Source organism: Centroberyx gerrardi, chromosome 12 (genome assembly GCF_048128805.1).
Source record: "Centroberyx gerrardi isolate f3 chromosome 12, fCenGer3.hap1.cur.20231027, whole genome shotgun sequence".
NCBI lineage: Eukaryota > Metazoa > Chordata > Actinopteri > Beryciformes > Berycidae > Centroberyx > Centroberyx gerrardi.
This window is the reverse complement of record NC_136008.1, coordinates 4,265,791-4,282,560: the sequence shown is the minus strand read 5'-3', so window position 1 is coordinate 4,282,560 and position 16,770 is coordinate 4,265,791. Positions and strand designations below refer to the sequence as shown.

Genomic DNA, 16,770 nt, shown 5'->3' with positions numbered 1-16,770 from the left:
ATACTAATGACTTAAAGGGTAACTTCGGTATTTTTCAACCTGGACCCTATTTTCCCATCTTTTTGTGTCTAAGTGACTAAAGGGGACAACAATTTTTGAAATTGGTCCAGTATTGAGCGAGATCGCTTCAGCCGGCAGCCGCGAAACGAGCTGCAATGTAATCCGACGGGGCAAATCGCACCGTCAATGTACGTCCACTAAAAGTTCTTGTTTTTGCCACTGACAGGCTCAGATTGTTATTATAAGTGTCTGACAACATTATGGAAAGGACCCTACAGAGAAATGAAACGCTTTTCTTTACCTTTCACTTGATCCGGTCTGTGTGTAACTTCCTGCAACAACTCAACTCTCGCGAGACTTGAGCGAGACTTGGTTACACACAGACCGGATCAAGCGAAAGGTAAAGAAAAACGTTTCATTTCTCTGTAGGGTCCTTTCCACTTTTAGTGGACGTACATTGATGGTGCGATTTGCCCCGTCGGATTACATTGCAGCTTGTTTCGCGGCTGCCGGGCTGAAGCGATCTCGCTCAATACTGGACCAGTTTCAAAAATTGTTGTCCCCTTTAGTCACTTAGACACAAAAAGATGGGGAAATAGGGTCCAGGTTGAAAAATACCGAAGTTACCCTTTAAGTTATGGCTTGGCAATACAGCTCAGGATGCAAAGTCACAGTATAGAGAAGCAGTTAGATTCTCATGATTGAAAAGTAGGCTACAGCACAACAGCAAAGCATTATTTTAATAAAAGAAATCTGCACTAAAATTCTGTTGGAATAATCAAATTAATCTCAACTTCAAGATAATGCAAGGTTCATTGACTTTATTATCACTTCAGGGGAATTCTGTTGGCAGTGAAAACAGAACACACTGATCATAAAATGGAACAAAAGAGATAATACAATGCAATAAATGATACAATAAAACAAATAAAACAATAATACAGTAATCTGCACTCATCCACCCACACACTCATCACTGCATCACTGCATACCATCAGCCCCTCCTGACACACAAACAATCTGCACACCTACACAGTCACACACATGAAATGAAGTTTGGATTTGATACAAAGCTTGTAATAAAATGTTGAACTAAGTCTTATCTGTCAGTCTTAGTTTCTATTTGGCTTAATTTAGTTCAGTTGTACTGACAGTGTAAGAGTTTCTTTCCTGTGGGAATAAGAAACTGACAAATAGTTGTTCACAATTACGAAATCCATCACAGGGTTGCAGATTGTGTCGCAACCTTACAGCACACAGTGTACACACACACATTTTGTTCTTCGGCGTAATGGACTGGAGCACACACTTGTGCATTTGTGTCACAAGTTTGCAAGTCATGTCACACATCTTCTAATACAACAGCTTGAGGTGTGATTTTCCGCGCGAGGACACTGCCAAAATGACTGTAAAGGCTAATGATTCACAAAAGAAAATATTGATTATAACTCATAACATCAAAATGTATTTTGCATATTTGCAAATGGCTGTTCACCACTACAAAATACATCACAAGTTTACAAATTGTATCTCACACACACGCAATTTGCTTTTCAACTTTACAGATTGGAGTACATATTTGTAGTTTGCAAGTCTTGTTACAACCTCACACATCTTACAACTTATTTTGGCAGTTTCATTTTCCCATATTTTTCTGTTATCTAGTTATGAGCTATGTTGCGTTTGTACTGTGAGACTACAGCAAGACAAATTTCCAAGACAAATTTCCCTGAGGGGACAATTAAAGTATATCTTATCTTATCTTATCTTATCTTATCTTATCTTACAAACTCGTGAGGCTTAGCTATAGACTTGAAGAAGACCAATCAAGGTTGAAAACATGCTGAATAAACCATTACAGTGGTAATCTGTGAAATCCTCATTTTTTTAAATTTAGTCTCCATCTTTGTCAGTCAGCCTCATCACTGTGGTGTTTCTGCACTGCACTTCCCACAGATCACCTGTCAATCAAACAGTGTGGGCGGAGCTTGGATTTTCTGTTGATGCAGTTTGAGTTTCTCTTTTCTTTGTCTGTTCAGCCATGGTGGCTATCACTGCTCATGCTAACTACCCAGTTCTTCTTCTTCTGTTTATTCCAAACAAACCGGAAATGTAAAACGCATCACTTCCTGTGTGGCAGAAGCTTCCATCAACTGGATATAGGTTGAATCATTATATGAATCAGAGATAGACAGTAGCACAACGGACATTGATTTATATGAAAACGTTGTGGATTATTACTTAGTATCAATCCAGTGTGGAAGTAACTTATCTATTTGATTGTCTCATCTTTTGTATCAGATGACTAAAAGTGCGGGGAGGGGGGATTACGATCTTTCCCTTTTTGTGTCGCTCCTTCAAAGTGGTGTCATATCCCTCGTCACCCGCTGTTCCCACTCTCCAAAAAAATCAATGACAAGTCTTTATTCTGGCTGTGATTACACTTCCTCCTCTCTGCCTTTGTTCAGGGGCAGAACAGTGATCTGCGCCTACTCCATTGAAGACATTGACCAGGCCTTCTCCACATCCAAACTGAAGGGCTACAGCAGTTCGTTCATCGGCAGCCGCCCCGGGACGGTAAGCACACCCAGCAAGATTATCCTCTTTCAGTCAATTCGACCTAATTTTTTTTGTCAAACCAATCTGAAAAAAAGCAAAGAGAGTGAAAAAAAAAAAAACCCACAATGGCATGAGTCAGCTTTTATTTGAGAGGTGAGAAGACTGTGGTCCTATTTTTGAAAGGGATGAGATAATAAAAGAGAAGCAATTGTGAAATGATTGTCCCAGGGCGTTTTGTTTGTCAGAGTCTCCGGCCCGGTCTACACTGATTACATCGCTTCTCCTCTCAGTGCGTCCGCAGGAACTCGACGACGGGAGGTCACAACGACATCAAAAACCTGGGGGTGATCAGATACCACCCGGAAATCGAGGATGTGATCCGCCCGGTGGGTGTGGCGCCCCTCGACCTGCCGACAGACGACCACATCACACACACTGTGGCGGACATCGTCCTGGCGGTCAACGACGAGCACTACAGCGTCCTGTACCTCGGAACAGGTATGTGTGTGTGTGTGTGTGTGTGTGTGTTTAATGGTGTTTTCATGATGTTTTATTTTGGAAACATCTTTTGGGATGATTGCTGTGGTGTTTCTGCACTGCACTTCCCAGAGATCACCTGTCAATCAAACAGTGTGGGCGGAGCTTGGATTTTCTGATGATGCAGTTTGAGTTTCTCTTCTCTTTGTCTGTTCAGCCATGGTGGCTATCGCTGCTCATGCTAACTACCCAGTTCTTCTTCTTCTGTTGATTACAAACAAACCGGAAATGTAAAACGCAGATTTTTCCACCAGACACCGGCTGTTTAGAACAAACAGTGGAAAAACTTTCATCAACTGGATATAGGTTGTTATAGGTTATATTATTACTTGAACTGTCAAAATGAGGTGGACAAAAAATGCCAGTGAGGAATCCATTTGCCATCAGAAGTTGTGATGTTGATATTTGTGACAGGCAGGACATTTGGCTAGTTAGTTCGTTGTTATCTGATGAAAAAGTATTCATATTATCTAATCATAACCAGGACACCTTTTGACTTGTCAAAAGTTGAATTCATACATACATGTTCAAATGCATTGTTGGGATTGTAATATGTTTAAATACATAGGCTGCATTGATAATATTCAATAACAACGTTCCAAAAAATTAACTAATCTGCCAAGATTTATAGCACATTTAACCATCAATATATCATTATCAAAATAATTGTGATATATTGGGATAATCACCATAAACAAATGAGACAGTGGTTGAGATGATTGGTCGCCTCTGTTTCACAGCAGTGGTATTGCTACTGCTAGTGTTTCTCAAAATTAAGACCGCATTTCCCATAAACCCGGTTGCTTTCTGTTGCAAAAAGGATGTTGCCCCCCACCCTCTCTGATGTCTTTGTCTTTTCTGAAGAGGATCAACATGTTGGAAGTGATTTCTCCATCTTCCTTTCCCTCCTTCCACCATCTGCTGCCAGAAACTCTTTCAGCTTTAGCTCCGTTTGCTCTGGAAGAACAGAAACCTCTTCCTGTTTTGTGCCGTAAAGCGATCCAGCAGATTTTACCGCCTAATCTGACATGGTGGCACACAATGTAAAATGCAGTGTAGAGGCTGCCAATCGTCTCAGCGATGGTCTTAATTATACTACTGAATCAAAATGAACGTGGCGGCGTTAAAATCACCGATGTTCAAGTTCTATGTGGCAGCTTTAAATAACTCAGTGGTAAATAGCTCAATCATAACAGCGGGGAAGATGGGCCTGCAGCCTCTGTGCAGAATGTGGCCTTGATGCTGAACAGCCTGCAGTCTGGAGTGGATGCTGGTGGAGAGGCAGAGCTGAGATAAAGCTCAGTGTGATCATACAGATTCACATTCAGATTTAGAAAAAGCTGTATTGGCAGGAATCAAGTAGTATTGAGTGTTGCCAAAGCTTATTACAATAGTACAGGATAAAATAAGATACAAAATAGATGAATTATAGGAAATAAATAGTAATTATAGGAACTCAATTTTATGCGTCCTAGACAATTTTATGCATCCTAGACAATTTAGTCACTAATTATCATCCCTGAGATTATAACACAATGACATATCTGGCAGAAAGTATCATTGTTTTCTCCTCCTGGGAGTTACATACAAACACTAAGCTGATTTTGGGGGCAATGTACTGTAGACGGGATCTCTCCTAACAACAAGCAGTGAAATGAGACAAAGGCTAAAGATGATCCCATGTGATTTGAACAACAATACTGAGGCAACTTGATGGATGCTGTTGCCATTTAACCAATTACCCCCAGAAGTTGCCCTGCAGAGCTTTAAGACGAGTACTAAGGGAAGTCCAAAAAACATATTTACATTTTACATTTCAGGCATTTAGCTGATGCTCTTATTCAGAGAAACAAAATATTCAGAAGTACAACAAGCTTTATTTCCTAGATCAGTGGTTCTCAGTGTGGGGTCCTTGAGGGGGTTCCAGGGGGTCCCCAGCAAATTGATGAATTGTTAAACTTCACCATTATGTAATTTATAAGAAGTTAACACAATTAGAGAATGTAGAAGAATGACTGTTTTGATCATCGTTTCTCTGTTATCTCTCTACCTACAATACAGATAGTCATGGACTTCTGGATAAAATCATATCTAACAATAAAAACTTTGTCAGATTTGGGTCTGAGAGACAAAATCTCATCAAGTGGGGTTTCCGTGGCCCTAATGTGGACTAAATTCGGGGTCCTTCATATGAAAAAGGTTGAGAATCACTGTCGTAGATCACCCAAATTACAAGCAACCAACAGTAAGCAGCGTTTCTAGAAACAGACAATAAAGCCTGACACAAGGTCAAAATCTATTCAAATGATTCGTGACATGTCGCCTTCACAAGATGTTTCTGTCTGATCAAAGCGGCACAGCTGAGGCAACTCAACAGGCGCTGTCACCCGTAGCAGCAACCCCCCCCAAAATTGCCCTGTGTATCACCGCCTCAGGGAGATCACTATGGCAACCATGATAAATCATATGTGGGTATGAACGTCTAGCCACTCTGAAGTTTGCCAAAAGATGAGTAAATGTCATCTTTTTGAACATAATTTGCAGTGGATGTGTGCTTGTCATTCATCAGCCATTTCTGGGTTGGTCTTCTAATAATAGCAAAGAAAACAGTGTATGAAAAGACAGGATGATGGCCTCTCGCTGTGGGCTTTGCTAACTGTGTCAGTAATAGGAGGAAAAAGGAAAGGGAGAGCTGTGAGCAGCCATGGGCCTCTGTGTTGGCCTAAAAAGAAACTGGAGCAGTTTGATTTGTACTGGTATTTCAAGCTGGGGAACAGGTTGTACTGGAGATCTGCCTGTAATACACTGAATGTTTCCTTTGTTTTTTTTTTTCTCTCTCTCTCTCTCTCTCTCTCTCTCTCTCAAGAACAGGAATGTGTATGTGGAAGGAAGGATGTGTGTCGGCTCTCACTTGAATCTGAAAAAATCGACTTTTGTGATTTGTAAAAAGAAAATTCAATTTGCAGGGCTTTCAATTCACTCTATCTATCTATATTCCTGTTTAATAGCATCTCTTTTTTTCCTGTTCAATATTACATCACCTTCACTTCAAGCCCTGGCAATAAATTTCCACAGGCTTTTAATGAGTTAAGCTCATCAATCTACATAATTAGCTTCAAACTGCTCTTGTATCTGTACGGATGATGGAGAGAACCGCCCTTCTTGAAATAATCCAATCTTTGGAGAGCAAAGTGGACGGACAGCTCCTCCTGATGGATGGTGGCATTAGGATGGTCAAAACCAATCTGAAAAGTAGAAGTAGCGAGCCAGGGTCCACCTTGGGACCAATGACAGTGAAATCGAACCAGATGCATTTTGGGTAGCGACGGTCTATTAGTCTTCTCTGGTGATGGAAGTTCCAATAAACATACTTCACCAAGAGGAGGCCAGGAGACACGAGCAGCTCCGTTAATCTTTGTGAGAGAGGGAGAGTGCCTGATATTAGTCTGGCAGCCTGGGAGAGGCGAGTATCTCTACGATTGTTCAAACATCAAATATCTTTTGAAGGGGTGAGCTGACCCTGGACAGTCCTGGCTGGGCTGAAGACCAGTTTGAAGATGGGTTTTTGTTATGCTTGGGCTCTAAAGATGGTGTAAAGCTCAGAGAGGGAGACTGAGTTAGCATGTAGTCTGGGTTAAAGCCCCAGTCTGTTTTACCAAGTCTTACCAATGGCTTTGTTCACATACTAATTTATTGGATGGTTCAAGATATTTTCTGTGGCATTTCTGCTTTATTGGACAGTCACAGTATAGAAAGACCCGTCCTGGGCCGGATTCAGACCAGGACTCTGATATGTATCGTCTAATCTTTTTACAGGACTGACAGATTAGGCTTTGGCAATGGGAATGTTAGTCTAATTTTTGGATTAGACTAAAATCAGGACTTGGCCTCCTGCCTCTAGCCGGAGTATGTTTGTGTGTTTGTGTGCGTCCACGTGTGTGTGTGTGTGTGTGTGTACATGCTGTTTTTTTGCCAACCAATCCTGCTTCAGATTCATACCTTCATGCCTTCACCTTGGAGCGGGCCAGTGCAACCACAGACTTGTTAGCCACAGCCACTGGGCTGTAGATGCCATGCTCAAAGGCACCTTGACTGTTGTTGTTAAGGGAGGGAAGAGCATTACTCATCCAGTTTCCCACAGGGGGAACCATCTTGTATATTCTGGTCACAGTCGTCTGGCAAAGCGATGTATTTAGATGCTGAAGGAGTTCAGTTTAAAGTGTTGACCTAGAACCAACGGAAACTGACAGAGTGGCGTCATGCAGCTGGCAGAGTCCTAATTAACTTAATCGCTTACTGTAAACTGTGAGTTAAAGCCTGTCTAACTAGTCCTACTGACGCTTCCCTGTTCCATGCAGCCTGACAGAATAGAGCACCGTTTGACAGACTGGATTTCAATGCCTTTAGATCAGCGATATCACTGTGGATGTTGCTGTAGCAGCAGGCTCTGAGTCAGCACTGCAGTCAAGACTACTTTAGTGGATCAAGTCAAGGCCAGGTGCAGTCGAGTTTGAGTCAAGGCCAGGTCCAGCGGAGAAACAGACCATGCATATTTTGTTCCAAATGCAAAATGAATGATGGAGGACTTTCTTAAGGCCCATTCACATCTACAACGATAACTATAACTGTAAAAAGACTCAAATTGTTCAAAGTAAATAGAGTGTCTGTGTTCCCAGTCATCCAAAATGATAACTACGACTATATTTTTGGTTCGATCTCAGAGCGATTTCTTTGGATGCAGAGACGACGGTAAATATTTTCAAACAATCAAATCAAACTTCTAAGAAGGAAATGCGGGGGCGGGAGAATTCGATAACTCACCGCAGTGATGCTGAGGAACTGATCACAGATATCATTGTAGCGTGAATGCTTGAGCAGCAATGTCTCGTTATAGTTTATAGTTATCTTTATAGTTATTGTTCTAGATGTGAATGGGCCTTTAAGGATGAACAGAGATGTAAATCTATCTGCAACTCTGCTCTGTATTATACAAGTCAACATCCAACTACTCAATGCATAGAAATTAACTTTGAAATGAAGAAGTTTGAGGACAATTACATCCACAGGTTTCTACACTGCAAAAACTGACAGACTTGTTAAGTTATTTTATCTCATATCCAGACTTAAATTTATTGAAACCAGCAAGATTATCTGCCAGTGCAGTGAGATAATTTGACTAAAAATATCACAAAATAAGCCTGATAGGTCTGGAAACAAGTTAAAATCACTGGACAGCTTGTCATTTTTTGCAGAGTAAATTGTTTTTTAGTGCTGGGGGGAAAATAAACCAAACATCACTAAAATGACCCATTTTTTAATATTTTTCTTACGTAGGTAGGAAAAAGTCGGGTCAAAACAGGCAAACACTGTGACAAGTCCAAGATGTCAAAAACTTGTTCTTGAGACCGGACCCCGGAGACGGAGCCCGGACTGGCCCGGCTCCGTGTAAAGTGTCACCGGTGACCAAAGCAGTGATGGAGCTGTGAAAGGCCCTGGACCTCTGAGTCCGCCTGCAGAGAAACTGGAGCAGTCTGTCTCCGAGGCCGGGGACTCTGGGAAATGGAACAAGAGAGTAGGCGGTAGTGAAAGGCTTTCTGTTCCTTCGGTAACTCGCTGACAGATTGACCACCGGAAGAAATAAAGCCGCTCGGATCGTTTCAATCACACAGCAGACCTCCCCGCGGGGTCGGAGGGAGTCAGGAACATACACTTGTTTCGACTTGACTTAACGTTTGAGATCACAAGCTATTGGGTTTTGTGGGGGGGTTTTTTTTCGTACAGTGTGATGATTGTGGTGGCAGGTGGAGTAGCCCAAAGGTTTCGAGAGGCAGGGAAACTATGGGTGGGGGAGGTGAATGAGTATTGGCTGTCACCTGTGTAATCTTAAGAGCGGAGGTAGCTCTAGGGGGCAGGCGAGGGTTTGTGAGTGAAAGGTTGTAAGTTTGAATCCCTAAACCAGATGGGAAAATGTGTGTGTGGGGGTGAATGAATAGCACTCTGCCCTCTATAAGAAACTACTGTTAAGCTGGCCTTGAGCAAAGCGCTTAACCCTAACCACTCCAGTGGATTTGCACTGTGGCCAAAGGTAAAAAGTGTTTTTAACTGTATCAGTGTGTAGAGTGAGTGTATCGTGTGTACTAGTGTGTGTATTGTGTGTATTGGGAAAAGGGTACAGCTGAAAAAGAACATGTGCGCTCAGCAAACCTTCCCTGGATAAATAAAGATAAAAAAAAAAGAAAAAGATTCAGCCAGCAGATACACGAGTTCAGCACCGTCGCCTTTATTCCCCTCACATTCTTTTTTCTCCTATCATTGTGCTGATACACTGTTTTGATAAAAGAAAAGAGGGGAAAGGGAAACAGTTAGCACTGATTTGAAAACAGCACTAGACGGGATTAGAGGAAGAGATGAGAATAAATTGGATAAATGGGGGATGTTATCTGCGGCAGGAGAGGAACGGTTTGAAGGTTGAGAAAAGGAGAGAACGCAGTTTCAGGACTAAAGAAGTCGAAGCGACAGCAAGAACCTGGACGACTAATTAGAAATGAGGAGGAGCCTCAAACAGCAAGAGGTTTCACTGTAATCACATCCTCACAGTGAGGAAGGCAGAGAATCATCTTTTTACAGAGATCTTTTAACATTGTGAAACACTGTTTGGAGAGAAGAAGAGTGGAGAAGTCTGAAAGCAATAAAGCAGGAATTACAAAAGAGTCACAGATAGGGAAAGGCTTACATAGTTAGGGAAAGTCCAATTGTGCAGCACTGAAAGAATATAGGTAAAAACTTAGAATATAAAAAAAATATATAAATGGCAATTAGATAACTTAATATGGCTAGTTTTTCAGTTAGTAACAAACTTCTAGGCTTCATAATATTAGCTTCCTCCTCTCTTACCTCTTGTCTTTTTCTCTGGGCTTCAGTTTTCAGTTACTTAGCCAGAAAAATGGTGGCACTTTGGCCCCGCCCACTGAGGTTTAACTCAACCAATCAGATTATCACTGCCTATCTCTGCCCAGAACAGCTCTGCCACTGAGAAATATAAACTCCAATTTGCCATTTTCTTTTGGCCCTCCAGCCTGGGGAAGCTGTTTCGGTCAAGTCAAATGTATTTATAAAGCGCTTCAAGTGATTTACAGAGTAATAAAGGACATAAATACAGATAAAGAATAAAGAGAAAATGAAAAGGTCACAAATTTTAAGATACGGCTTCCGAACTTCTGTGTGCGTGTAGACTGTGTGTGTGTGTGTGTGTGTGTGTGTGTGTGTGTGCGCGCTCTCGCAGATGTGCATTTAGATGTATTTAGCAGACTGAATATCCATCCCTCAAGTCAAGTTTGGTTTATTTCTACAGCCCTTCATCACAAAGCCTGTCCCAAAGGGCTTTACAGAGAGCGAGCCAACCGAGATCTAACTGATCACAACAACGATCAATCACAGAACAAAATGATGCAATACAGTCTGCAACAAAACAAATCATGAGGAAACAGAACAAAGCACAAGACACAAATTAGCATGTTGGAAAGACAGAACAGGCCTAACTCAGTGAGTCTCAACCTTTTTGGCAACTGACCTCTTAAAACGAAGCGATGCCTCCTCACGACCCTCGGACACAAATGAGTCCACCCAAATAATGATTTTCTCTTTCCAGGTTGTTTCATTTGATTCATTATCAGCGGAGGCCGAGAGGCTGAAAGCTATTCAGTATTTCACAAGAAAAAAAGCAAAAATTTGAGAAAAATCAGAAAAAATAGACGTGATAATAAATTCTTATAGCAGAAATATGTTTTCTTCTTATCCTATAAATCATCTTGCGACCCCCAAAATGATCTCGCGACCCCCTGGAGGGTCCCGACCCCCAGGTTGTGAACCACTGGCCTAACTAACCCGAGCCAACCTGGCACCACCAACCTTACACCCCCAGTGGAGATAAAGAAAAACTCCCAAGAAAACCTTATTAGGAAAAAAAAAAGAAAGAAATCAAAGCAGGATCCCCGACTGGGACGGCTGAACTTACAATAGGCGTCCCAGGACAAAACAATAAAATGGACAATAACATGGACAAAGACAATGACCTATATGTCTTTCCTTTTCCTTTTTTCCAACAGAACAAGGTAAAGTTCTCAAAGTTCTCCACACCAGCGAGGAGGCCTTCATCATATCCCAGTACTCTCTATTCCACAACGAGGGTCCCGTCCTAAACATGGCCATCGACTCCCAAAAGGTACGAGTGTGAATATGCTGCTGTCATTTCACTGTGTGATAGAAGGTGATGTCAGCTGCCCATCCTGCTTTTACTATGAAAAAATACATTAGTGTGTGATGGCTGGCGATCTGCCCAGGCCGTTTCTCTGACTTCCACCCAATGCATGCTGGGACAGGCTCCAGCCCCCCCCAACCCAGGAAAGGAAATGAAAGAATGAATTAGGCTATTTCAACTGGTTTCCAGGGTTTGATATTGGCCTTTTATTAAACAGCAGATATCAGTCATGTTGTCCACTGCTGCTATGATGGAGGTTGCTGACCACAGCTACATAAAAACTGTGGTGTAATTTTCTTTTCTTTTAATTGTCCTTCCTTTTCTTTTTCTTTAATTGTTCATTAATGTTTTTTGTAAATTATTAATTTTAAGATATCTTATCCCCTATCCCAGAGTGACGGTGTGGTGTCTCTCCCTGCCTTAAAGAGCTGCAAGCCCTAAAGTAATTTAATCAGTCTGGGTTTCAGTTTCAGAGTTTTAGTGTCCCATGATGCTGTTTCAGAGGGTTTTCCATCCTGAGAAGGATCAAATTCTGGGAGGACACTGAATACTCATACTCATACTCATATGAATACTCATAATCAAATATTAAAATCTAAAGATATTGAATATCCGCACAAAATATTGGCTACTGGCAGCTTCAATCCCAAATTATCATCATAGATATCAGGCTTCAAAAGCTCATATCAGCTGAATCCTTGTTCCCAGTGTAATTTAATGTTATCACGATACAACATTTCAGCTGCATGCACATCTTATATTACATCTTTCCTTCCCAGGGCCACCTTTATGTCGGCACAGCCATGGAGGTCCAGCGGCTGCCGCTGGCTGACTGCGGTCGCTATGGCGACACATGCAAGGAATGCATCCTTTCCCGGGATCCGTACTGCGGCTGGGACCGAGCCAGGAGGAGATGCATCGCCATCCCCCCTGGATACAACATCAGCTCTGGGTATGATTAGATATGATGTCACTCCTGCAGAGCTGCTGGAAATCTGCAGCCGCGGCGCTGATGAGCCTGAGCCTCACTCTGAGGGTTAGGCTCCTCAAAACACTGTGTCACTGCTGTCAGATCTACACTAGGGCTGCAACTAACCAATATTTTCATTATCTATTCATCTATTGATTATTTTTTCGATTAATCATTTAGTCTATAAAATGTCAAAAATAATGACAAATGCCCTTCACAAGTTACCAGAGCCCAAACTCTTAAATGTGCTTATGTAGTCTGACCAGCAGCCAAATACCCCCAAATATTCATAATATAATGATATGAAACAGAGAAAAGCAGCAAATCATAGCATTTGTGAAGCTGTAACCAGCAAATCTTGGGTATTTTTACTTGATAAATGACTAAAACGATTCATCGATTGTCAGAATGAGATTTTTCTGATTACAATTAGTAATCAGATTAATCGACTAATTGTTTCAACTCTAATCTAAACCATAAATCTTCAAAAAGTCTATTTTTTTCAGCTAGGAATTTAGAAGAAAAAACTGCCTTATGCTCAGATTGACAACCGTGCAGTTTTGTAATTGAAGCATGGGATTTTAGATTGATCTCGAGGGTCCTGGGGTCATGAAACTTCAGTTCAAAGAAAAACATGAAACTCACCAAAATTTTAGACATGCATTTTTAAATGATATCAACAGTTTTGAATGAGTTTCTCTGGGTCGTGAAAATTGTTCTTCGCTACAAAGGAGCTTGTGAATCTTCAGTTCCACAACATGAAAATCACCAAAATCATAGGAACACGATTACTTAACGCCTTTTTTTGTCTCACATTGTTGAATCATTTGTGTCTTATGTTTTAATTTGAGAGTAATAGAGTTTAGGCTGATGTGGGGCTCATAAGCCAGCCGTTCATAAAGCTATGTATTACTGCTAATTCTTCCTTTCTCTCTATTATTTTGCAACAGGGCGCTCATTCAGCATCTGGACCAGTCAAACGCCTCAATCTGCGGGGAAGCTGCCGGTGAGCGCCTATCTGCTCTCCCCACTCTCTCTGTATCTTAATTAAACCAAAATAAGGAACTTTTCTGAGTCAAAAGATGATTATCATATAATTGAGCCGAGTCCACAAACCCGCGGGGAGAGTTTTTTATATCAAAGCTCGCCCTGCTTCAAAGCTCAAAGCCAAGTTATAACCTCGACTAATCATGACAATTACTCCCCTCTGATGGGAAGGGTATCTCCTTAAGTGATCTGCCTTTATTGCACATATTACCAGTTCTGTGTCAATGGTGCCACTTTCAGGCCTGTGGATCCATTTACAGTAACACGCTTCAGTCTATTTCCCTTGAAAATAATACTTTGAGATGATTTTAAAGAGAAATGTGCTTTAATTTTTTTAACTGATAACTGTTACTTATGTTATGGAAACCTGAGATCAAGACATTTGCAATGGAAATGCTGTAACTGATCATTTCAAACTTGTTTTCATTCTTTATTCCATTATTAATCTGTATTTTAAAGTTTTCCTTTATGAAATTTTCCATTTTGAAACAATATGTCACATATGTTCAGTGCAACACAAATGATTTCATCCTCGCTATTTTGCAAGATAAGAAGTACAGATAGCAAATATCTACCTTTCAAGTGGTAATTTGTTGCTCAGCGCTCACTGCTGTGCTGTTTCTGCACTGCACTTCTCACAGATCACCTGTCAATCAAACAGTGTGGGCGGAGCTTGGATTTTCTGTTGCAGTTTCTGTAGGTTTTCTTTTCTTTTCTTTTCCCTCTTTCTTTTCTTTGTCTGTTCAGCCATGGTGGCTATCGCTGCTCAAGCTAACTACCCAGTTCTTTTTCTAGTTATTCCAAACAAACCAGAAGTAAAGAATGCATAATCCTGTATAATTTTTTCCCGGGAAAACCCTAACCAACACAGACTTTAAAGCTTTCATGAACTGGATATAGGTTGAATCACTATTTAAATCAATCTGCAAAAGATAGTAGCAAAACAGACATTTACTTTTATGAAAATGTCAGAGATTATTACTTTAAGCAATATTCACTAGTGGATTTTACTTTTCTTCCTGCAATTACTCTGTCTGCGGCACATATTTCAAAAGATGGATAGCTCATTTTGGAATAAAAGTCTTCATTTCTCCCCCTGCAGCACTGAAGCAGCGTAAAACTTCCCCCAGAGAAGTGGTGGTGCAGTCCAACACCTCCATCTTCCTCCCTTGCCCCGTGCGCTCCTTCCACGCCACCTACCGCTGGGAGAAGGACAACTGCATCATGAACTACCCCTGCCTGTTCTCGGGGGACTCCTGCGTCCTGGGCCCGGCCGTCGACGTGCCCCTGAAGGAGGGCGTGTTCCGCTGCATGGCCACCGAGGACGGGTTCAAGGTGGAGGTGATCTCCTACAGGCTGGTGTACAACGGCGGGCCCCTGGCCGCCTCGCTGGCCTCCACCTTGGGGTCGTCGCTCCTGCTCGCCGTAGCCGCCCTGTGGCTCCTGTAACTGCAGCTAACGCTAATGCTAACCCCTCATCCTTATTGGCTCCCAATGGCAGGAAAGACAAGGAGCCACCGTTACCAGGTTAGGTTCGCAGAGCATTGAAGTACATGGTTGGGTTGTGCGGTGACTTCAATTCACTTTCCTTGTTGCCCTTTTTCCATATAGATTTTGAGAAAAAAAACAACTTTCAAGTCCAGAAAATGTCAGTGAATGAATGATTAAATTCATTACCCTCAATGTGAAACAACATACCTGCAGCTGTCTCACCAATAATATGTATCAGAAGTTGAAAATGCATACAGTAACACTGAAGCTTAAGTGGCTAGGGGTTGCTGTCTATGAATTGAAACGTCTTGAGAGTTTTATCTAGATTCAACCACAATAAGTGCTTTGCGAACCTTGCCTCTCTGACTCAAAAGATACATATCTTATGAGTTAGGCAAAAAAACCACCAATACCAGGCCAATTCTTTTTACCGTTTCTCTACTTATTTTGAAATCTACTTGATTGTGCTTATTTGTGAATATGTAAACCTTTAATACTGCTCTTACATTTAATCATACATCTTGTTGAACCTCATTAGTATAGCTCATTAGTATTTAGAAAAATGTCTGGTATTGAGATTTAAAAAGCCTTAACACTTCTGGGACATATACCCCTAAGCACAATTTTGCAGTCGAGGCAGAATACTGCAGACTCGGTTGGACTTGGCGCTATAATTGGTGCAGCCGAGTCAAACGACAACGCTGGGAGGAAGTGTCAGCTTTTTGACAGGAAGTAGGCGGATGGGCAAGAGCTCATTCTCGAACATCACTGTGTCTCAGCGCCTCCTCCTCAGACAAGGCAGTTTTTTGCATCTTTTTATCAGATGGTATCAGACATCGTTATTACGCCTTGTTCACAACTTTGTCCGTTGTGTTTTCATGTCGTCGTCATCCTCCTCCTCCTCCTCCTCCTCCTCCTCCTCCCCAGAGCATCGGAGCAAAGCACTCGCTCTTACAGAAATGTGAATGTGCAGCATCGTCTACTAAAACAAGTCACCTAATAATGGCGCAGTGAAGAAAATGAAACAAAAGAAAATGAAAGATACGTTTCAGAAGGAGAATCTTTACTGAAAAAATGAAACGGAAAACCATTAAAGAATAATCATCACCATCAATGTCTCTGTCAACCAACATAAAAGTTTCCATTCAGAATATACAGTCAAGAATATTTTCTGTTAAGTCGTTTGTTGGAGAGAGACATTGGTTACAGGTTGTTATGTCAAAACCAACAGTAAAATCGATCTTTTTGCTACTTCTGGGTACATTGGCGACGGCGTGTTGCCAGTGGAAAAGTCGGAAAAATCCCGAAGTATCCGTCATCTGTTGGGAAGCAGAGCTGACAGCGACAAAAGGGCCCTAATCCGCCGCTGTCACCCGCTCCCGTACGATCATCCTCGACTGGAACGGACGACCTCCAGTCTCCGTCGAGCCGACAATGCGTAAAGATGTGAACAAGGTGTTGCGCTACAGCATTTTCAACAAATATATACTTACATTATCATTATAAAGGGCAGGTGAAGCTAAAAGGAGCCGCATAGGCGATGTAGTAGAGTTGCATTTCGTAGTTTGCCAGGAGAAAAAAAAAAAAGGCTTGTACTTAAACCAGTGGAGTATGTTATGTATTTTATTGCTCTGCCAATGCTGATTCCTACCATTGCTGCCTACGTATGTGACAGTTTGTCTTGACGGTTTGAGGTTTTATGCCATAGTTATAACACGATGATGTAACCATTGACTGCTTTTCCCCAGGGACATCAGAGCAAATATACTAAAAATGGTTATTTTTCATACTTGTATCTCTATGCTGTGAAACAAAAGGCTCGACAGACTCCGACAAGATCCTTTCCTTGAAGTGCAGCAGCAACCGCAACCAGCAGCGACCGCAATCTGACGAGAGAGACTAGAATAGA

General features: G+C 41.7%; 1 protein-coding gene across 1 annotated transcript in view; it reads left to right on the top strand.

Annotated features, from left to right (window-relative positions):
• The window catches only part of LOC139920184 (semaphorin-7A), a 35,618-nt gene extending 20,799 nt beyond the window's left edge, over positions 1–14,819 (top strand). Inside the window, exons 9-14 of the mRNA XM_071910127.2 lie at positions 2,469–2,577; positions 2,850–3,057; positions 11,202–11,317; positions 12,133–12,305; positions 13,274–13,329; positions 14,473–14,819. Of these exons, the coding sequence (XP_071766228.1) occupies positions 2,469–2,577; positions 2,850–3,057; positions 11,202–11,317; positions 12,133–12,305; positions 13,274–13,329; positions 14,473–14,819 (1,009 nt within the window). The remainder of the gene's footprint in view (positions 1–2,468; positions 2,578–2,849; positions 3,058–11,201; positions 11,318–12,132; positions 12,306–13,273; positions 13,330–14,472) is intronic.
• Positions 14,820–16,770: the final 1,951 nt, after the last annotated feature.